The 22623-nt window shown below is 37.9% G+C and overlaps 2 protein-coding genes across 4 annotated transcripts in view; one reads left to right on the plus strand and one right to left on the minus strand.

Moving 5' to 3' along the window:
* Positions 1–1640: 1640 nt before the first annotated feature.
* Positions 1641–22603, minus strand: GOLGA5 (golgin A5). Of its 3 annotated transcripts, none has more exons than XM_034418361.3 (12): positions 22379–22603; positions 19152–19759; positions 17176–17394; positions 15611–15830; positions 14549–14672; positions 12328–12531; positions 10797–11096; positions 7139–7237; positions 5612–5837; positions 4495–4600; positions 4162–4225; positions 1641–2469 (listed from the first exon to the last, which is right to left on the minus strand). In XM_034418361.3, exons 2-12 carry the CDS (start codon positions 19711–19713, stop codon positions 2389–2391), a joined length of 2205 nt encoding a protein of 734 aa, XP_034274252.2. In that variant the 5' UTR covers positions 19714–19759; positions 22379–22603; the 3' UTR covers positions 1641–2388. The 3 variants fall into 3 exon arrangements, with proteins under 3 accessions (XP_034274252.2, XP_034274253.2, XP_087728944.1); XM_034418362.2 differs by having other exon boundaries at positions 22353–22544; XM_087872818.1 differs by lacking the exon at positions 22379–22603 and adding an exon at positions 22067–22169.
* The window catches only part of LGMN (legumain), a 30005-nt gene continuing 29622 nt past the window's right edge, over positions 22241–22623 (plus strand). The window contains exon 1 of the mRNA XM_087872823.1: positions 22241–22574. The gene's annotated coding sequence lies outside the window, so the exon portion shown is untranslated. The remainder of the gene's footprint in view (positions 22575–22623) is intronic.

Below are 22623 nucleotides of genomic sequence, written 5' to 3' on the forward strand. Positions count from 1 at the left end.
CTGCTGCTTTCTTGTCTTTTTCTGAGAATACCATTCATGTATCCTCATATGATGAATGGCACAGAAGCTCTGCTCTCAACTTTAGCATTAGTCTGAAAAGCCTCTTTAATTCCCTCCCTTTGGCTAAGCTGCTTCAACATGCTTGGCTATTACACAGAATAGGATTTTGAACAGGACTGAAACCACACCTACACGAGATCCTGCTGAAAGTACATTTCAGAGCCACTTTTAAGCCAATTAACTATTAACATCGTGACATCCTTGACATGGGTTGTGCTTTTTGCAGGCGGTCAGATGCCTGCAGGCTCTGAACTTTCCTGATTGCGACGTTCATTTATGAGGCGGTTTGGGTGGACAGAAGAGGCAAGAAGTTCATCTTTCTTTCTGGCGCAAAGCTAGCTCACCCTCCTGAGGCGCACCTTGAGAAGCGTGCAAGCGTGTACCACAACAGAGCTAGTAAATTGGCAGCCAAACTACTGCTCTGCATTAACATTGCAATCTCCTGGCTAATGTAACAATGCCATACAATACTAATACTAATAGTAGTAGTAGTAGTAGTAGTAAAATAAAATGAAATTTGATTTGCAAATTGAAGTTGTGGAGAAAGAAATCAATGGTTGTACCAATAGTAATAGGAGCCCTTGGAGCAATACCAAAAAGGGCTGTCTAGATACATTGAAATGTTGAACTTATTAGACCTGAATATTCTGACTTTGTAAAAACCCACTTTACTCGGAACTGCCTAGCAACTCAGACGTTACCTTAACAGCTCTTAGGTGCTTGGTTAGGACTTGAACTGTTAAGTTTTTACCAGTCCCAGACTGAATCGAATTGAAGATTAAATCAATAATAATAATAATAATAATAATAATAATAATAATAATATAAAATAAAAATGAGAAGGTGAAGGTGAAGATCTTGTGGGACTTTCAAATACAGACGGATCATCACTTGGAACGCAACATGGCAGGTATCACAGCTGTCGAAAACCAAACCATACAATTTATTGACATTGCGGTACCAGGAGATGCCAGAGTCAAAGAAAAAGAATTGGAAAAAATCATGAGATATCGTGACCTGGCCATTGAAACTACATGGCTATAGATGAAACATATAACAGTGATACCCATTGTCATCAGGGCACTTGGTACTATGTCCAAGAATTTTATAAGATACATCAGCAAATTGCAGCTTCCTGCAATAAATAACACCAGCGCAACTGCAAAAAACTGTGCTACTTGGGTCGTCATACATCTGAAGAAGGTACTTGGTTGATACCTAGGACACTGGCAGCAACCCGTATCAACCATTAGCACTAGTCAATGATATTTGTGATGCATTTTTGAATGTTCAGTTGACTGAGTTTCATATTTAATGAATAAAGATAATAATAAAATAATAATAACTGCAAAAAACTGTGCTACTTGGGTCGTCATACATCTGAAGAAGGTACTTGGTTGATACCTAGGACACTGGCAGCAACCCGTATCAACCATTAGCACTAGTCAATGATATTTGTGATGCATTTTTGAATGTTCAGTTGACTGAGTTTCATATTTAATGAATAAAGATAATAATAAAATAATAATTCTATTCTGCAGTTAATAAATAAATATGTATTAAGATGAATGCTATGAAAATCTGAAGAAAAAATAAGTTTTAATAAGATAGCTAATAACAATGTGAAAAAAACAAAGATCAAAAGGCACTAAATTGTACAATTCTTTATGTGCTCTATTGTACATGATAATTAAAATAAGCATTAACAGGTTTTCTGCATTACCATGGAAAATAAATTTCTGATATGCTGAAGGACCATATTTTAAGGACCGCATCATCTCTATTCTCTTCTTTAATGCTTTTTAAAGGAAAGCATTCTGCAAAGCAGCTGTCAAATCCATAATATATGGAAAAATTTACACTAATTTATATTATTTACAAAGTTAAAAGGTGCACTAAAGGCAAAAAAAAAAAAAAGAATAAAAAGCTTCTTCTCAGCTTTTAAGTTCATTTATTTTTTGGACGATAGCCCCATTTCCTGTAGAATCAAAAATACATTATGTTACATATACATCTATAGTCTTAAAACCAGGCTTCTATGCATATATATATGTTTTGACATGAATGTACCACAAAAAGAGGGATGAAGAAAGGTGGCAGCAGCAGTTCACTTAGTTGCTTTTCCCGAAGAAGTTGCGTGTTTTTACAGTTACTAAGCTTAGATCCCCTCATGTTATTTAATTTTTCTCAAGCAGCTAAAGAAAAGATGTAACGGTTGGTTCATATATTGTTCAAATATTGACAAAAGCTTTTCTCTTCAAAGAGTCTTTATTGGATTCTTTTTCAAATTCAGTATATATTGCATGAAGGAGTCTCTTCCAGACTGGTCTAATTCCCACTTGGATGATCATGATGCATTTCTGGTGTGTATGTAAGTAGAACAATCATGACCCAAAGATGAAGCAGGACCTGACAAAAGAAAAATAGGAATAATGCATGGCACTTTAAATCAAAATAAACCAAACAGTCTGATGTGCACATTAGTTGCAAGCAATATGACTGATCTAGAAAGCTAAGCACCTTGACTGAGTTAGATAATTAAGAGGGTCAACCCCTGGCTACTACTTGACTGGAGAACCATCTGAGAAATCCATAGCTAAACTTTGGCAGATTAGATTGGGAAGCCAAATAAATGCTATTTTAAAAAGGCAGTGGCAAACAAAATTTCCATTTCATGTCAAGAAAACTGCATAGAAGTGTCCATGTATCAGGAATTGTATTGGATTTGATAGTAACTTTAACTTTTTTATACAAGAACCAAATGCATCAGCTGGGATTAGTGGTATTCAAGAGAGTCAGAATGGTGGAAGTGGCATCATGATGTAACCTCTACCCCTTTTGTGTGTTGACATATACTTGGAAACAGGCTCTGTTAAGTATAAAGCAAAAAAAGCTTTACATTTAACAAGGACCTAAATATGGATCATTATCCAAAAGGCTGCCTGCTGCCTTCATTGTCGTGCCCTATTTCCTGCTGTGCTGCCCTGTAGAAAAGCACTCACACCGAGAGCCAGATGACCCACACATGCTGTGTGCTGAAACTACCCTGAATAAAAGTCATCTACTTCTGAATTTTCGTGTTACGAACATTCACTCATATAAACAAACCTGTCTGAAACTCCAACCTAGAATGTTCCGGAAGGCAGAAGAAAACGGAAGAGTGAATTTACAGTGTGCCGCATATGTACACTTGGCAGCACTATCATGCATTGAGAGGCCCCCGGGACACTGTCCTCTCCTGTCTGTTCGCTGATTTTGTGGGGTTTAGTTTACAGTGTTCTGCCTTTGTGTAGTGGGTAAGGTAAAAATTGTATTGTGCATATTTTTCATAATTGAATGAAACAGCCTCATGGAATTTAATGTGTTTGTAAGGAGAAGGCTGTCTGTATTGCTCTTTCACAAGTAAGACTAAATATCTACAGTAACCATGACTGCCATCGGTTACACTTTGAAAGTAATGAGCTATGGTGTCTATGGAGATTCTCTGTCATCCAGGTCCTGGTTGTCTCGAAGGTGCTTTTTCAAAAAACAACTGGACTTTCTGCTTTTTTGTTGAAGATATTTCGCTTATCCAAGAAGCTTCTTCAGTTCAGAACTGAAGAAGCTTCTTGGATGAGAAGCAAAACGTCTTCTTGAAAAAGCACCTTTGGGATAATGAGCTACAGAATTTTAAAGACTTTATTGCTTGAAATGATAGTAACATATAAAAAGACAAAAAGACAAAATCTTTTTAAAAAGATTTCAAATTTGCATTAGTTTGCATCCTGCTGCACAGTTACAAGAAGTAAATTGTGTAAGTTCTTATTTATTTTTATCTCACCCTTATTTGTACAAATAACTCAAGGTGGCAAACATATCCAACACAGCTTCCTCCTCCTCTTTCCCCCACATCAATCCTGTGAGGTGGGTGGGATTGTGAGAGGATGGCATGCCCAAAGTCGCCCAGCTGGCTTTCATGTTACTTAGATTTATAGCAAATGATTACAATTAACTATATTTGACCTGTTTTGTACATTTCATTCATTGCATATCAGATCAAGATGAAATAATATATAATGAAAACTGCATATTTTGCATTATGACTACATTAAGCAGACTCACCATGTAAATGATTACAAATACCCTTGCAATAGGATATCGACGCAGAAAGATTCCAAGTCGAATGCTGTAACCAATTACAATAAAAATATTAGAAGATACCCTAGCATATATGTGGCACCAGAGATTTGCATAAAGACATTATTACATTGCAAGTTTTATTGACCATTCATTTTCCAAACATCCCAATAATTCAGATTTTTCACAGGACCCAAATATTGGTTCAACATTTTAATCAGGATATCCACTGCAATATCAAGATTTCTTTCAAAGATCTTCTCCGTGGACATAATTCCTTCTTCCAAGCAATCTTTCTATTCTCTGCCTTCTCCTCACCTGAACTGGTCTATAGTACTTGCAGCTTTGCGAACCTTGCCATACATTCCTGCTGAATTCACATCGAGATCACCAAAAAGGACAGGAACATTTCTCATGCGAGTGCCTAGAGGAAGAATAATAATTTCAAAAGCAATTAGCAGCAGTAAAAACGATTCATAAGCTACAATAAATATTCATTACAATAAGGTATGACGATATTATGAGAAAGCAAAGTAGAAGCAGACCAAATTAGATGTGTGATTTTATAATGTTTTGCATTTTATCACGACCCCTTTGACAGAATAGAAATTTCAAACATATTTAAAAGGACTTTGTATGAGTCTCTGAGGATTTTGCATTCATTTCTATTTTATTTTATTGAAATACTCCACAGGTCAGGCAATCTACGTCTGTAAACATCCTCACTGCAGAACACAGGTTGCAAAGCTATTATCAGAATTACAGCGGCCTATTAAGAATCATGTCATAGCAAAAATCGTTTGGGAAAACTCTCTCTGTGCTATAAAATGAAGCTATTTGAGGTAAAACTTTTTCATTGTAACATGGAGCCCATTACTGTCTCTATTTCGCAGGTTTTCAGATGTGAAATCCACTGCTTTGTTGTTTCATTTTATTTGTTACATTTTTATGCTGCCTATCTCCCCTATAAAGTGATTCTGGGTGGCTTTTCTTATGTAACAAAATGGCTCATCTATATGCATGAGAGGAAGACATTAGAGGAAAAAAAATCAGAAAATATTGGGAAGGCAGAAGGGAAAAGGGAAAAGGGAAGGGAAACCACGCAAAGACTGAGAAGCTCAGAGGCTGTTGAAAGAAAAAAATAATGGAAACTATGAATAAAGGAATGGAATGGAGGAAGGTCGATTGGAAGGACTGATTGGTGTCATGGCAGAAACATCAACATTAATGTGTTAAACCAGCGTTTCTCAACCTTGGCAAGTTTAAGATGGGTGGACTTCAGCTCCCAGAATTCCCCAGAGCAGCTGGCTGGGGAATTCTGGGAGTTGAAGTCCATCCATCTTAAACTTGTCAAGGTTGAGAAACACTGTTTTAAGCTTTCCAATCTATCAAGATATACATTCACTCACAGTAAACAGTTCATTCCTCATTTTACCTTCGCTGTTGTCAATTCCTGCCATATTAATGGAGGAGCCATTTGCTGAAGCTCCCTGGACAGTCTTCAGCTGCTGCTCCAGTCGTTCCAGCTGATAGACTAAAGCATTTTTTTCTGTGCTGAGATTCTCCAGCATGGTTTGTTTCTGAATTAGTGTCTCTGTCAATTGATGCAGCCGATTTTCTAACTCTGTTTGGCTACTGCTGCTCAGTGTTTTGTTCGTTAGCTGTGGAGTGAACAAAGTACCATTGGAAGAGGAAACGAGTAAGCACCTTCACTGGAACAAGTGTGGACTGAACTAAATCCCTTTACTTGTATTTTGTTCTACGCTCTTGCTTAATAGCAGGGGTCCTCAAACTGCAGCTCGCGGGCTGGATATGGCCTGCCGAAGCCATTAATCTGGCCCACACAGGAACACTAGGCTTCCCCGTCCCCCATTGTCCCCCCGCCGTCCCCCCTTTGGCTGAACGCAGGATTTACCTTCGCGAGCCCTGCAGGCTGGAACTAAGGCCGTGTAAGGCCAACATTTTTTGCTGGCAGAGTACCACTGGAGGCCAAAAACGGGCCCATTTTTGGACTGCACAGTGCTACTGGAGGTGGGGGAGGTAAAAAAGGGGTGCGCAGACGCCCTGGGAGGCCAAAAATGAGTTTGTTTTTGGACCGCAGCGTGCTACTGGGGGCCAGGAGGCCAAAAATTGGATGCACGGAGGCCCCAGGAGGGGAAAATGGCGCTCTCTGCCTCCGGCAGCACCTCAACAAGCGATGTCAAGTGGGCCATACCCCTGGCCACACCCAGTCAGTCATGACCAGCCTGTTCACACCCCTTCCCCTGCCATATCCCTCCTCCACACCTCCCAACAGTCTGAGGGACCGTGAATTGGCTCCCTGTTAAAAAGTTTGAGGACCCCTCCTTTATAGTAAAGCACAAAGCCCAGCATTCTTTCCCTTGGAAAACCTGGGAGCGGGGGAAGGATAGGACTTGCTACCAAATAAGCACAAATTGCTATTAGGCAGCAGAATTTGACAGGTCTCATTCCCCCACCCTTCCATTTTTGGAAAAAACTTGGCAGAGAAGTGGCACGGGACTGCATAAAGGTGAATAGATTCCACACAGGAGGCTCTACCCAGCATTTCCACCACCAACCTAAATATGAGAGGTCAGGCTTAGCAGAAGAAAGAGAAGTGAACACATTCATTTTTTTCTTAAAACTTTGTCAATCCAGAAGCATAAATCCAAATGTTGGACATAGATTCCATTTAGCTTTGCTTCCAAAGAATGATCTCCCTGAGACAGCATAACTTTGAAAGGAAGTGATTGCCCTTTGACCGTCTTTGTACCCTTATTTTAAGATTTTTCTTTTTAATTATTTTATTAAGAAAAGATAAATATAATGATTTAAAAGAAATCCAATAGTTGAGCCAATTTCACTTCAAGGTTAGCTGGTGCAATGTTGCAGGGGCATGGTTAAAGATTTTGGTTGTTCAGAAATGTATGTTGACTGCAAAATTGTTAAGCTAATCCATTACCTGATTTCTTAGTTTCTGAATCTCCTCCTCTCTATCTGTTATTCGGCTTTGCAGAGAATTTTTTGTCCTGTACAATTCTTCCTCAGTGTAGCGTAATTCCTGGAAAATAAGCATGTCCAGCAGCAATTAATATATTAAACGTCACAATAAAAGCAAAACATGATGGTACTACTGTGACCTATTTGTGGTTACAACTAGAAACTTGCTTTCTTTTCTGCAATTGAAAAGGCATTGCCGAAGCAGTGAAACACTATATTAAGACCATAACGAACATTTAGAAATTCCTAGATACAGGCAAGTAATTGCAAAAAGCGGTATTACTAGTGGGGACCAGTTTGAACATTTATTTGAAATGTAAAAAGCTGACAGTGTATAGATATTCCTTGGCTTTGTTTCTATAGGTAGTCCTCGATTTAGGACTACAATGGAATCCACAATTTCAGTTGCTAAGCAAGACGGTTCTTAAGTGAATTTTGCTCCATTTTGTGACCTTTCCTGCAACAATTGTTAAGTGAATCACTGCAGTTAAGTTGTTAAGTTAGTAACACGGTTGTTACGTGAATCTGACTTCCCCATCGACTTTGCTTGGAAGAAGGTCACAAAAGATGATCCCATGACCCAGGGACACTGCAGGCATCATGAGTCAGTTGCCAAGCATCTGAATTTTGATCATGTGACCACGGGGATGATGCAACGGTCCTGTGAAAATCGGTCACAAGTCCCTTTTTTCAGTATTGTTGTAACTCTGAATGATCACTCAATGAACTGTTGTAAATTGAGGACTACTGTACCTGTATTTCTTTCATAAAGGTGTTATATGACTAGTGATCTCTATGACAACAAGGAAACATTCAGAATTGTATAGGTAGTCCTCAACTTACAATTGGTTGATTAACCGTCTTTTGAATTTATGACAGATCTCCCTAGGGCTACTTACAACCCGGATTTGGAGTTCTGATGGTGTCCCCCTGCAGTCATATGGCTGCCTTTTGGATACTCAACAACCAGCCTGCATTTATTGCTACCGGTCTTTGCAGCGTCCCACGGTCAGATAATTGCGACTTGCAATGTTTTTTTACTGCAAATCAACATTTATTTCTGCCCATTGGATACAAAGGCGCCCATTGGATACAATGGGTTCATTTAACAACTATGCTGATTCATTTAACAACCGCCACAAAAAGGTCATTAAATGGGGAATGATCATGTGGTGACCTACTTAACAACCAGCACAACACACACGGACATAATTCCGGTATTTCAGAGATGAGACTGTATTTATAATGGCTTTGACTTAGCAAAGGGATAAGAAAAGTATGGATATTGAACTGTAACTTCCTTCATCCCAGCCAGAGTGACTAATGATGATGGATCCTGTGAGTTTACCAAATGTAAAACCACATTCTCAAATGACTTAACAGACAGCATTTCTATTTTGATAGGCCAGAAACAATTTTTTTGCTTTTCCAGAATAGAATGGAGGACACAAAGTAATTACATATGTAAAATGAACAAAAACCTAGTGCACCTGAGTGAGCAGAACCCCTATCTACTTACTGCAAAGCTGTTTCTACATAACCACAGGAGGAGAAAAAAAAGCTACTCTTTTAGTATATCATTCTTTCAAAAACTAGAAATACAACCTGAATAATTGCAAAAAACTAAGATTTAAGGAAGAGTGATGGCAGAGCTACAGTAAACAAAGGACAATCCCACATGACATTAATGCTTAGGACTGGAAAAAATATTGCAACCTTGATGATTTTTATAGACCAGGTGCTACAGTTCAGCTTCTTCTACAAATCTGTAGAAGAATAAGCAAGGGGTTTCCTCAGAGACAGAATACTCAAACCTCTCCTGATCTTAATTTTAGCACTGTTTCAACATGAATATATTCGTTCTTGTATCATTTATCCGAAGTGTTACTTAGCTCCAGAAGATGAATAAAACAAGAATACTTGAGGGAATTAGATCTAGTGCTTATATGCCAATACAAACAAAACAGATGAGATTCAGTTCATTTCAAAGTATTTTTATCCCGGAACAAAATGAGTTAAACATGAAGAGCTATAATAAAACACCACCATATGGCTTCAAGATACAGAATTAATATTATCTTTTGAAAGCAAGCACGGATCTTTTGCTTTTTCATTAGTTCAGTTCAATCCTGTCCAATTAATATGGAGTTTCTTGTGAAACAGGTAACCTCTAAGATAAATAATCAGGAAAAGCAAATTAAACACCTTGCCTTTGATGGTTTCATCTACAGCAACTGTTCACAATAACAATAAAACCACTGAGAAAAGAGACCTATTTTCAGTCAAATAGAATTTACAGACATTTGTGTGGAAATCCAATTGTAACAATTTCTAGAGACCAGTTTTGTCAGCTAATTTTTCATTAGCTGCACCCAAGTGAAAAAATTGGAATTTAATTTGCCCAAATAAGCAGTTATGTGTATTAGGAGCTCCATAACACAATCCTTAATAAAACAATGATAATTCATTTCTAATCTGCACATTATCCTGAGCTGACTGGATACAAGGATGCCTAGGGGCAACTTTTAACTAGGCATTTGCAAAATTCTTTTGGTGAACAGAAGAAATACTTGAGTAAGAATTGCTCTTAAATCCAGTCAGCTATTGAGTTAGATACAAGTTTGTTTCAAAAAGATGTAGATAAAATTGTGTTCAGAATCAGGCAATACTGCTAAACACAAAATATCAAATTAGCTGCATAAACAATTTTGCTTGCTCACAAGTAAGTTTCTAACTATATAAATGTTTTCATTTATTTAGCATATGGCTACAGATGTTTTGAAATTTCAACTTTAGAAGAGGATTTCGAACATTTGTAGACTATTATACTGTCATAGGGGGTGACAAATTTCGCTGGACTTTACTGATCTCAAAAGGGAATTGTGGTTGGACTAGCAGAGAAGCCAAGAGCTACCATCTATAGCTATGTTTTTTTTCAAACTTGGTGACTTTTAATATGTCTGGATTTCAAATCACAGAATTGGGAGTTGAGTGAATGCTGGCTGGAGAATGACGGGAGTTAAAATCTGTGCATCATAAACTTGTCATGTCTGAAAAACACTAGTCGAGACTGGAAAGTTTTTTACAAAGGCAAACCATTTCTATACTGGTATAAAAAAACCTGCACTGATGAATCTAAGTCACCAACACTGAAGCTGACTTGACAGAACTTTTACCTTTATTGTTAACTTTCTAAATTGTACTGATGCTAAGAAAATTTGTCACTTAAAACGGAATCCTATAACTGTCTCCCCCTTAAGCCAAGAGGTCATTTATACGTTCTTTTTTTTTAAAAAAAAATAAAGCCCTGCTTTAGGAGTAATTCCTTTTGGTGTATTTATCCTTTGTGTAGCACACTGCACTAAAAAAAATACATTTGGGCGTCAAAGGATGCACAGAAGCACTGATTAAGGAAGGGTACATATGTCCATCATCCGGTATTTGGTCAATAAGAATACTAACAATGTTGATACCCATCATTACACACATATGGCTTTTCTTTTAATTATGTAATTCCAATATATATCTTCCCCATATATGAGCCCCCAAATATATCAATATATACTGAGAGCTCCTGAAATACCACTCAGCAAGCCATTTCAACCCTTCCCAATATTTACCTGTTTCTGCCTCTCTAGTTCAGCCTCTACTTCTTGTTTGGCTGTTTTGTGCGCTGCAATTTGATCCTGCAAATCTTGAATTTGCTCTCTTGTGGACTCAGCTTCACTTATCTGCTGTGCTTCCATATCCTGCAGTTCAATTCTCAATTGTTGCATTTGGCCCCACAGCTTCTGTACTTCTTCCTTTTGCGTGTCCCGTTCATGCCTCAGTTCCTCTAACTCCATAATGCTTGCTGTTTGACTATCCAGACCTTCAATACCGGAGCCTTCTTTCAGACTGTTTATCAACTTCTCCTTAGACTGAGATGCAAAGACAAAATTAAGGATAAGTGAAATTGCATTACAATCCTTAGTTTGTTAACTGTAACCAAAAGGCAGAATGTAAATACAGTAATGGAACCCTATTTGTGCTCAGTGTCACTACTTTGCTTTGGAACACAAAGTTTCCATATCTAACATTAGTAATCGCCTAAATGTCAAGGTGAGGAATTTATGGACCTCTAGCAGTAATTGGAATTTTAATCTCTCACCACTCACTACTACTGCTTGTGCGGAATAAAATTGATGGGAATTGGAGTTGAACCCTCATTTGAGCGGGACACAAGATCCCTATCTCAAATCAAATATATGGCATATGTGAGCAAAATGAGCTGAGGTGGCGCAGTGGTTAGAGTGCAGTACTGCAGCTACTTCAACTGATTGCTAGTTCAGCAGGTCAGCAGATCAAATCTCACCGGCTCAAGGTTGACTCAGCCTTTCATCCTTCCAAGGTGGGTAAAATGAGGACCCAGATTGTTGGGGGCAATATGCTAATGCTAATGCAATATGCTAATATGTAATATGCTATATGCTAACTTTGTAAACCGCTTACAGAGGGCTGTAAAGCACTATGAAGCGGTATAGAAGTCTAAACAATAATAAAAAGTACATGACATCGGGTTGCCGAAAAACATTATTTAATAAACGTTTTGTTGAAACTTTTCAAATTGAATATAAAATTTTATCAAATGCAAAACTTCCTTAACAAGGATTTTTTTTGGTGATGAATGGTTTCTATTAATATTTTTTAGTCCTTTCAAATCATGCTAAAACACAAACCTAACTAACAACGGTTTTATATTTTATTAACAAATTGCATCTGTTTCAGAGGTGGTATTCAGCAGGTTCTGACCAGTTCTGGAGAACCGGTAGTGGAAATTTTAAGTAGTTCAGAGAACCGGTAAATACCACCTGACTGGCCCCGCCCCCATCTATTCTCTGCCTCCCGAGTCCCAGCTGATTGGGAGGAAATGGGGATTTTGCAGTAACCTTCCCCTGAAGTGGGGTTGGAATGGAGATTTTACAGTATCCTTCCCCTGCCATGCCCACCAAGCCACTGGTAGAACAGAACACTACAGAACTGGTAGTAAAAAAATTTGAATCCCACCACTGATCTGTTTGTTACTTCAGGTTGTAGGACAGCCTGCCCTGTTTGCTTGTTTAGCGATGTCAGGAGGACATTGTTGAACTGGATTACTATGGTGAGCGTTACCTGGAGTATGCGGGTGGCTTTCTGCTTGTAGTCCACCAACTCTTGCTTAGCAGACTCCAAGCTAGCTTTGCCTACTTTAATTTGCTGTTGAAATTCCTCTGATTTCCGCTTCTCTTCCACATATTTCCTCTCGGATGCAGTTATGGCTTCAGCCAAGTTCTGACGTTCAGCTTCCATTTTACTCAGGCGAGTTGCAAATTCATTCTGATGGAGGAAGTTTGGTTTGGTTTTAGTACAAAAGAAATAAATAATAAAATTGAACATGGAAATAGTATGCCTACAAGAAGTGCACATTCCAAAAGGGAAAAGTGGTTTTTTGGAAACCCCCAAACTAGGGAAATTATTTGTAGCATTGGCAGAAACAAACAAACAAACAAACAAAAAAAGGGATAGCAGTTTATATAAAGAAAAGGTTAAATTCCAAACATATGCAGATAATGATTAAAATCTCAATAAAACAAAACAAATAAAGAAATAAATAAACTGAGAGAGATGTCTCAGTTGCTTTTGATACCATCAATCATGGCTTCCTTCTGGACCATTTCTGAGGACTGAAGGAAGTACATTTGGGACTGATTCTTTTCCTTCTTTTAGGGAGTGGATAGATAGGTTAATCCCTAAGGCTTTCTACTCTGGAATGCCACAGGACTCTGATTTTATTATCAGTTATTATTAGTTTATTAGTCATTATTAGCTATTCACTGTGTTTTTAATGTTTGTTGTGTTTATAAGAGCCGTGGTGGCAGCAGTGGTTAGAATGCAGTACTGCAGGCTACTTCTGCCGGGTGTCAGCAGTTCGAGTCTCACTGGTTCAAGGTTGACTCAGCTTTCCATCCTTTCGAGGTGGGTAAAATGAGGAGCCAGATGGTTGGGGCCAATATGCTGACTTTGTAAATGCTTTTGAGAGGGCTGTAAAGCAATGTGAAGTGGTATATAAGTCTAAGTGCTATTGTTATTTATTGCTTTAATTTTTCTTGCTTACTGTCCTTGCAAGTAACACTTAAGGGTTATCTTTAGTTGAAATGGTTTATAAGCCTAAATGGATGTGAATGGATGCACAGGGAAAGGAAGGAAAACAGATTGCCCAGACTGACCCTTACTTAATACTGATGTTCGACATTTTATATTGATGCAGCAGATTAAGACATACTGTTTGAAGTCTGCTAGCTTGCTGGACTACCATCCACCCACAAGGAGCAGCCTTTTCCAATCTAAATGAGTGGATATCGACTTCCAGACTTCTATAGCAATGACTGGCTGGAAATTTTGGGAATTAAAATCTAGGTATCTGAATTGAAGGCATTCTTTTGTTTGTGTTTGTGTGTGTGTATGTTTGTGTGTGTGTGTATGACGACCCTGATATGAAGGATGGGATAAGTAGGCTCAATTCTGATTTTCCACATCAGATACATCCTGAATATAAGGGTACAAATGAATTTTGTTTTTTTTCCAGGATAACCTTTATTACACCTCTAAAACCATATTTTTAATAGTTCCAATAATTTGAAAATAAATATTCGATATTTATTAATATTTATAAATATTAAATATGAGATTTTGCTTTGGGTCTGCATACATTTGGTCTGTCCTGGTTTACAAGCATGTTCCTAATCAGCAAAAAAGCCCATTTGGAGCTGCAACAGGAATTGATCTTTGGCCCAATTATATAGAAAAGCATAGGGCGGAGATGGGAAGTGAGAGCCTCCTTTCCCCCCCCACCCTCCAGGCACCAAATGCATGGATTGGAAGAAGAGAGGGTTTCGTTATCTCCCTTTATGTGAGAAAAGAGAAGGCCCTAAAAACTCTCAGTCCAAACCTCACTTAAATTCAGCAAAATTTCTGCATTGCACAAAGCTAGTTGAGCCATTGACAGAAAGGCAGCCTTCTGGATGATATGTCTAGCCAAGTGTCTCAACAGTAACAAAGCACTGCATGTTAAATCTAATACTAGGTGTTACTGAAGCTTAGTAAATTTGCACAGGAGTGGATACCTTTGAAGTAGATCGTGACTCAGGCACTGAATGCATTGAAAGATATTTGAGCTTTCATTCTAAGCACATAAAATACGAACTTGGCTCCGGATGGTGGGCCTTGGGAATCTGGTCAGAAACAATGTTGATCTAATAAATCTGAAGTGTCTCTGTCTCTATAACTGAGATATAGTTCTTCAATCGGTGAAAAAAAATAAAATAAACAGCATTCCCCAGGTCTGCTATCTAACCTGCATCTGCTTGTAGTTGTCTTGTTCCCGCCTAAGAGTGGACTCCGCTTCATGCAACCGTTCCTGAAGAGTCTGAAGGGCTTGATTGTGCAGGCTGTTGCCTTCGCTATTATCCTTTATTATTCTGTATAGGTAGAGGACAAAGATTTAAGGAAACATCTTTTAAGATCCATATCCATGTTCGGTGGCCTCCTGTACATATTACTTCTTTGTATTCTGCAATGCTCACTCTCCATCACTTCACAGCTTCTTGCCATTCCCAACATCTGTGTTGGCATTGGCTTACAGCTTTTGTTTTATATATTGTTTTTATCCTTGGGTTATAAGGATACGATTATAAGGGTGTCCAGAGTTTGGTTTAAGTTGGCTGGCCATTTAAAAAAAACCCTTGCAAACTCCTTTTCAATTATTTGTAAGGATGTGAAACAAAATAAGGGACCAGTCTTGCTTATCATCTCGTCAGAATACAGATATCACCTCAATCTCTAAAATGCTTTCTTTCCCTTCTATTGTCATGGCATGATATGTTAACATAATTTTTCCTATTTAAAGTCAGTGGTGCAGTAGACAAGAGTACAGGAAGAAATGAAAATACTTAAATCATGCCTGGGATTATATTTTAACTGAGTAGTTTTGCTGCTTTGATATATATTTATCGTATATTTATCTGAACAAAGCCTACACTCTTTTTCAGAACGTAAGAGAAGTATCCACAAACACCCCCCCCCCAAAGCAATAACTTCCACCAAATGAAAAAAATAATAGACAATTAACTCCTTCTCCTTTTGCTTTCGCATAAAGAGGAATCTTCTAGTGGATCCAGTTTTCCAGATGTCAACACGTACCTTTGCTATTAACATATTATTTAAAGTAAATGTTCCTTAATATAAAGAATTAAGATCAGCATACAGACACACACCTCTATTTGGGCACTGAGTTTAAATAAATAAATAAATAAATAAATAGATGCAAAAATAATTTTAACAAACAAGAAGCCAATACACTTAAACCTAAGCAGCCTGATCTCTCCAATAATACAGTGACATGATGGATGCTGAATACCTGGATTTTTCATTCTGTAATGTTTCCAGGGCTTTATTACGTGAACTCAGAAGTTGATCAGCCTCCTGTAATCTGACTTTGAGGACAGCCAATTGGGAATCCTTGGCAGCAGCAGCTTCAGTCAGATCATCAGCTCGAGCTTGAAGTTCCCGAACTAGTCTGTCATTGCTTGAATTGTCAGCATTCCATTTTTCAACTCTTGCCCGGGCATTGGTTAATTCTATAAAGTTGAGGTCAGTAAATATCAGTAAGTTTATAGTTCATATTATTATGTATGCAACGTGATTCTGTCAGTGATCAGAAAAAGTTATTTGGTTCATACATTGACCCACTACACCAGGATTTTTTAAAATCGTATTTTGTTACTTAGACTATATGTCCTGGTTCAACCATAATGCTTAAACCATAATGTCTGGATTTACATATCCAACAAATCCAGAAACAAACTTTAATTATGGCTTAGCATAATACATAAACTCAGTCATGTTTCCAGTTATGTAACTATGGTAGGAAAACCAGTTTGGTGTGTGGTTAAAGGAATTAGGCCAAGAATGGAAGAATGTGAGTTCTAATCCTGCTTTAGGCATGAAAATGTCTGGATTACTTTGGGCCAATCACTCTTTCTTAACTCTAGGAAGAAGGCAAACCACTTTCAAAAAAGGTTGCTATGGAAATCGTGTGGAATTGGAATCAAGATGGACTTGAATGCACAAAATATACAATATAAAACTACTACAGTTGGAATATTAAATCATATTGGAAGCAATCATTACTCCTTTTATTCTTCCACAAACCTGGAAGAAAAATGGAGTTCTTCCATTTTTCTCCTGAATTTGATCACTGGGTTTTCAATGACAGTAATCTTTGAAAATATCAATCAGCTTCAGATCCTGCTTATACAGACAATCCTGGTTGTATTGAGGCAAAGCAAGCAATGGAAACAAAGGAAGAATTCACAAAGAAGTAGATGAAACATGGTGCACTTTCTATCTCAAATCCTAATTAGAAGGAATATTGCATTTTAAGTCTAACATGGAATGCTGATTGCTCATGCTTTATGTGCTTGAAACACTTGGCTCTCTCCTTTTGCATTTCCAGTTAAGGATGGAGAAAAAGACTAATCTCCCTAAGAGGGGCAGAAGGAAGCGGTAGCATTATCAGGGATGGGCAGAAGTTTTACCAGGTACATATAAAACAGTAAACCACTAGACAGGTGGAAGTAAATTACTAAATGAGACATATACATTTGGCTACACAGGAGAAAATGAAAATGAAAAAAGATCATCCAAAGGGGAAAAAAATACTTTTATAAATCTCTGATTTAACCCATTTCTATATGTTCATCCCAACATCATCCCAACAAGAAAATATATGTAATTTGGTGTACTTCAAAGCCATCATTTAGCATTTAACTTTGCTACAGAATACAAAACACCTTGTTTTGATGAACACCACTATTTTTTTTTTTTAAAGATAGCTCCCACTTGGATTGAACAGATTGAAAAGACTTCTTTAACTAGCAGCCCACCAAAGGATCTTTTAAAATGTGCAAACCCGCACTCTACCTGTTTGGGTTTCTTTGGCTCGCTGAATTAATGATGCCATTTCTTGATTTAAAGATTGCACTTCGTTACGCAGTAGTTGATTTTCAAGGCGAAGATTGGACAGTTCATGTGATTTACCATCATTAAGAGTAAGCTTGGGATTAATTTCTGGGGTTTGCAATGAATCCTTTTTAATATCCACGTCAGTCTCCAATCCAGAACTGGAACTATCAGATGTCTCTATACAAAGAGATTCGTATTTAACCTTTCTTTCTCTGTTCAAATTATATAGCTATTGAAAGTCTCATTGAGTTTAACGGGATTGCTACAATAAATAATTGTACATTAGCTTATAACCAGGAACATAAAAAAATTATTATCAAAATAATTATAGGACTACTATAAACATGATACATCCTTACTTCACATGTGCTATAAACAAACCAAACATCTGACATTTTAAAAATAGGAGATAATACATTAAGACTTGTTCGTTTATGACCCACAAAATTAAAGATGTTCAAATGCTGGATAGGTCTCCCACCTTTCAAAATGCAGGCAAAAACTGCAGGTTACATATAAGTGCCTATATATGCACTTGCGTGCAAAATGGTAAACCTCAAAACACAACTGAATGAACTGTGTTCATTTCAGCATGCTGAAAGCCAAGAACCCCTGCTGTTGGCTGGGTCTTACTCTGCCTAACAAAACCAACCTTGCAATAATAAAGGTAATAAACAAAGTATATCTTACAACTAGAAATGGGGGAAAAAAAAAAAGATACCTTCCGGATATTTTGGATTATAATTCTCACAATTCAGGGCCAATTTCCATGCTGGCTAAGGCCGATGGGGGCTGAAATCCAAAACCCTCTCAAGAGTCCCCATTTGCCTATTGCTGTCACATCATTTTTGTCAGTACACTAATAAAAAGAAAACTATGTAGTTTCATAGGTAATTAAAAGAGTTACTAAAATAAGCAACCCTGATTGTTTGCTTCACTAGTTCAGTTCCCACGGTATTATTTATTTCATTTAGCAAAGAGTGCCTTTGGAGGGATAAACAAAAATTCAGCAAGGTTGAAAACTACTTAGAAATATCATGCATTCTTATCATAAGGGAAGATGGCCACCTACAGGAAATAATGAAATGTAGTAAAATGAGAACCTATTCCCAGGGAAGATTTAAAAAGCTGTTATACGTTTTGTAGTATTGCGGGCCATCCATATTAATAAACAGATACATTTGAATTGCTATTTTAAGTACCCATACCTCTGTTTGCAAGAGGCAAGTAAGGCCTCAAATTTAAACGAGTTTCAGAAGTGCATCGGGCATTTTACAATTTGTAGCAATAATTTTAGAGGGAAAAAAAAAACAAGACAACGCCTTTAGAATTAATAATGCAACACTGACTTGTCTATACCCACTCATTATGGACTAGAATGATTAAATATTTAATTTATTAAAATATTTAAACTTGCATCATCATCATCCTCTCAAGGAGCAGGGATTGCTGGAAAATTATAGAAATAGTACATTCAGTGAACCTGTACCAAGGAAATAGAAAACTCTGATATTTCTACATTTGCTGCCAATGGACTAACCTCATTATTATATTTACTAAGATTACATCACTTGCTTTGATCCTTGAAAATCATTTACATGGAGGGCAATCTCCACCCCTTTGCAATTTATGTGAATGCTGCTTATGAAACAAGGATTAGGAAATCAGACGACGATTTCTAATTTACAAAAGAAGTTTGGTATGAATGAGTTTGGTATGAATCTATACCAATGTTTTCAACAAACTATCCAGATGCTTTGATTAGAATTTAGGAGACATCCTAAACTGTGACCCATATGCTTATATAATCTTACTTTAGCCAACAGAATCAGAATGTTCTGATCATCAATATCAGACCAGGATCCTGTCACCATTAACACCCTTCAAAAGAATCCTTAAAACATTCCTTAACATCTGTAGTTATGCTTAACTACCATTGCCTTGACTTCGAATGGAAGGATCTTCCCCTGTTTTGATGCTGTGTGAACTTGCTGACACAGAGCTAATACTTGAAGTCCGAGAATGGTTTTGAACAGTGGCTGCTTTGCTCTTCTCCCTTTTCAGGTCCTTTTTCCCATTAGGTTCTTTTTCAGAACTATTCAGGAAGTCAAACAGGAGTTCATCGTTTGGTTCAGATTTTTTCCTTTTCACATATTGGAAAGAGGGTCTGGACACAGAAGCTGTTTCTGTGGATGGAGATCCTTCCATAGGGGCCCTGGGTGCTACCTTAATATTGGCAGTTCCTGCTAAAATTGTTGCCTTCTGATGTTTAATGTTCTCCGCTGCTGATGAAATAAAGCTTGATGTAGATGACACATGAGCCTGCTGCTCCCTGGTTTTATATGGATTGGGATACACATCGACATCATCCACCTGGCTACCAACATAGTTTATACCGCTTGCATTTTCTTTCTTGCTTAAAGCAGTTGCAGCTCCTTGGTCTACTCTATTGAGAAGGTCCTCTGCCTTGCCAGCCAGGTCGGCAAACCAAGACATAATGCAAATCAAAGAGTCTATGGAATTTTATCATCCAACATTCAACCTGGGGGAAAAAAATACAAAGAACAGAAAAGTTACATCCACACAGTCACAGACTAAATGTCAAAAAACATTAGCACAATATATCTTCTGTTCTTTGAAATGTAATGATGCAATTAATATAGTTTGCCTTTCCCATTCTGCATTATATGTGTTTCCTCATTTTTACAGGCAACTCAAAATGAGGTAAGATGTATTAGTACACCATCCCTGGAAACAAAAGTAGGATGTCAAAAGGAAGATGAAAAACATAAGTTCAAGCTGATAAGAAATGCAATTTTTTTCTTTATATTTCAGAAGAATAGTCTGTCACAATAGACTGTGGAATAGGCAGCTGTCAGATGGAAAGGTTCAATTCACATTACATTTATTTTTTGCTCATAAATTAGAACTCTTTCCCTCGGATTTCTAAGAGATTGTGGCATCTCTAGAAGGTATAACTTGCCTTAAACAGGAATAAGTTGTTTTGGTAGTACAAATGACTTGCTGGAGGTTGACTTGGGGTACAGTAGTAGGCAATTGGCTAGTAGCAGGCAACTACTATGAGACATGCAGAACACAATCCACTTGGAAAATTTTCTCTGCAATTTCCCCAAGCTACACAAGAAACGTGGATGTTTCTAATTTGTTAAATATAGGGAGAAAGCTGGATTCAGATGGTTCATTTCCAAACAGTTACATCAAGAAAATATGTATAAAATAATACTGGTGACATATCTGTACCTGACAAATTTATATATCTTACCACTGGAATAAATGGCCAGAAATATGAATAGAAATCTGTCAAAAATATTAAAAAATTCATTTGCTTTAGCTTCAAACATAATGCAGGAAATTATGTAACATCCATACATTTGTTGTTAGTTGCGAAGTTGTGTCCGACTCATCGCGACCCCATGGACAACTTTCCTCCAGGCCTTCCTATCCTCTATCATCCCCGGGAGACCATTTAAACTATTAAAACAATTGTGATTTTCCTTTCTGATTCTTATCTGCATTATTACTATATGGGTAATCTACCCATGTTACATTGTTATAGTTATTAATTCTCATCAGCAAGCCCAAAATGCATACAATTTCCTAAGCATAAAATCAATCCGGTGTAAAAGATCACGTCCACAGCTGAAGATTCAATTAAAACTGATTTACTGTATTCATGTCAATGCAGAAGAATGGTCTCACCTAATGGTTAGCACCTGCTAGGAGTTAGATAAGGATCAAAGGAATGGGGGGGGGGTTAGACTTATGGCTATGTAGAGATTCTAAGTTGATCCCTCTTTCAACTCCATCCCCTCAGGTTCTGCCACTCCTTCCTCTACAAAATCAGAACACAGTGATCTTTCTGCCAAAAACAAGTAAGTTCCTTGCAGCTGCTACATTTTTCTGATTAAAGTATTAAGTCAAACTAGACTACTCCTTGTTATATTATTCCTGGGAGCCAGAGGTACATCATCTCTGAAAGGTTTATTTCTAGTCAATGTCCGAGTTCAAGATACAGTATGTTTCCTTCTGTTCTACAGTCCCAGGTTCTTTGGAACTCAATATGTAGAGAATGGGAGTGTAGTGATCTTCCTTTTTTTTTTTTATCATCCTCTTGGAAGAAATTATAAATACGTGCAGCACAGAAATCCTCAGATTAAGGCTTTATCGACTTCTGCCATCAAATAAATTACATTTTACAATTGATCACATACAGTAAACGCATACGTGAAAACACTTGTATTTTGCATACAAAAGAAAAACTTTAGGGTACGCTAGCCTCAATATTCTTTTGTATGCTAGTACACTACTGATGATGTCACCTACTTTGGGTAATGAAACATCTGCAAGATAACAAGCAAGCTCAGAGAGCACCAAGGAACCCTCATTTCAACCCTGAGTCACAAATATTCTCCTTTAAAGAAAAAAAATATGTGAAAACAGACTTTTTGGTAACCATGTAAATGGCTATATGGCCATATAATATTTACAAATACTGTATATTGTTTGATGCCACCCCTTACTAAGCTAGGCCAAATTGGTAAGAAAATGGAACAATAGTGCAGCACTCCAGAGTCATGCATTTGGTATCTTTGCCATTAGTCTACTGTACTCAAATTTGCCAATTCTTTCTATTTACTCAAAAAAAAAAAAAATCCAATCTATGAATTCAATCTTATTCTGCTAAAGGTTTTCTCCTTCTTACTATCTAATATCCTCAACTTTGGGCCAGATACTCTCCCTTGCCCTCTTAACTGCCGTTAACTTTGATCTTTCTTTCTTTTTTCTCCATGAGAAGGACACTACATTTTTTCACACCCTCAGTAAGCACCTTTTATTCGGCTGGGTCTCTCTTGTCTTTCCCAGATTCACGGCAGCCTTTCAACAGGTAAAGATCTCTCTGCTACTTCCGACCGATGACGCTAGCAAAACCTGCATTGGCTCAACCTACCCTGCAATTGGCGGGGATTCCTGCCACAATAAGAGCAGGAAGGGGGAAAGACACGACCAGCCTGGAGTCCAAGGCGCTCTAAAGAACTCTCGGGGTCTTGATTCCTCTTCCCGCCCCTCCGATCTCCACCTATTCAGACGACCCCCACCTATATACACACACACACCTCCGGTCTCTTAGGCCTCTGCTTACCCCGGGTTTCTTTCGCCACCGATTCCGCCACGGTCCCTTCAATCAGGAGCCCAAAGCGGACCCGGAATCCCGAGACAGGATGAAAAGGAGGCAAACGGGTTGCCGTCAGCCCGCAGAGGCATCCGGATAAACCTTCCGGGAGACGTGGCCACCGGCAGGCGAGCACAAGGACCCAACGGAACTTCTCTCCTACAAGGTTTGCAAGGCGCCGGCGCGGACAATACCTGCCGGGAAGTGACGCAAAC

The sequence above is a fragment of the Pantherophis guttatus genome, chromosome 1 (assembly GCF_059756535.1).
Source record: "Pantherophis guttatus breed Tessera chromosome 1, ASM5975653v1, whole genome shotgun sequence".
NCBI classification, from domain to species: domain Eukaryota; kingdom Metazoa; phylum Chordata; class Lepidosauria; order Squamata; family Colubridae; genus Pantherophis; species Pantherophis guttatus.

Bases quoted from the DNA above. Each gene is read 5' to 3' on its own strand.
- GOLGA5 (XM_034418361.3), bottom strand. From the start codon at position 19,713: ATGTCTTGGTTTGCCGACCTGGCTGGCAAGGCAGAGGACCTTCTCAAT. The intron at 15,831-17,175 runs GTAGAGTGCGGG...TCAACTTTATAG, and splicing joins AGCCAAAGAAACCCAAACAG to AATTAACCAATGCCCGGGCA. The intron at 4,601-5,611 runs GTAAAATGAGGA...TTCTTCCTCTAG, and splicing joins AGGAATTGACAACAGCGAAG to GCACTCGCATGAGAAATGTT.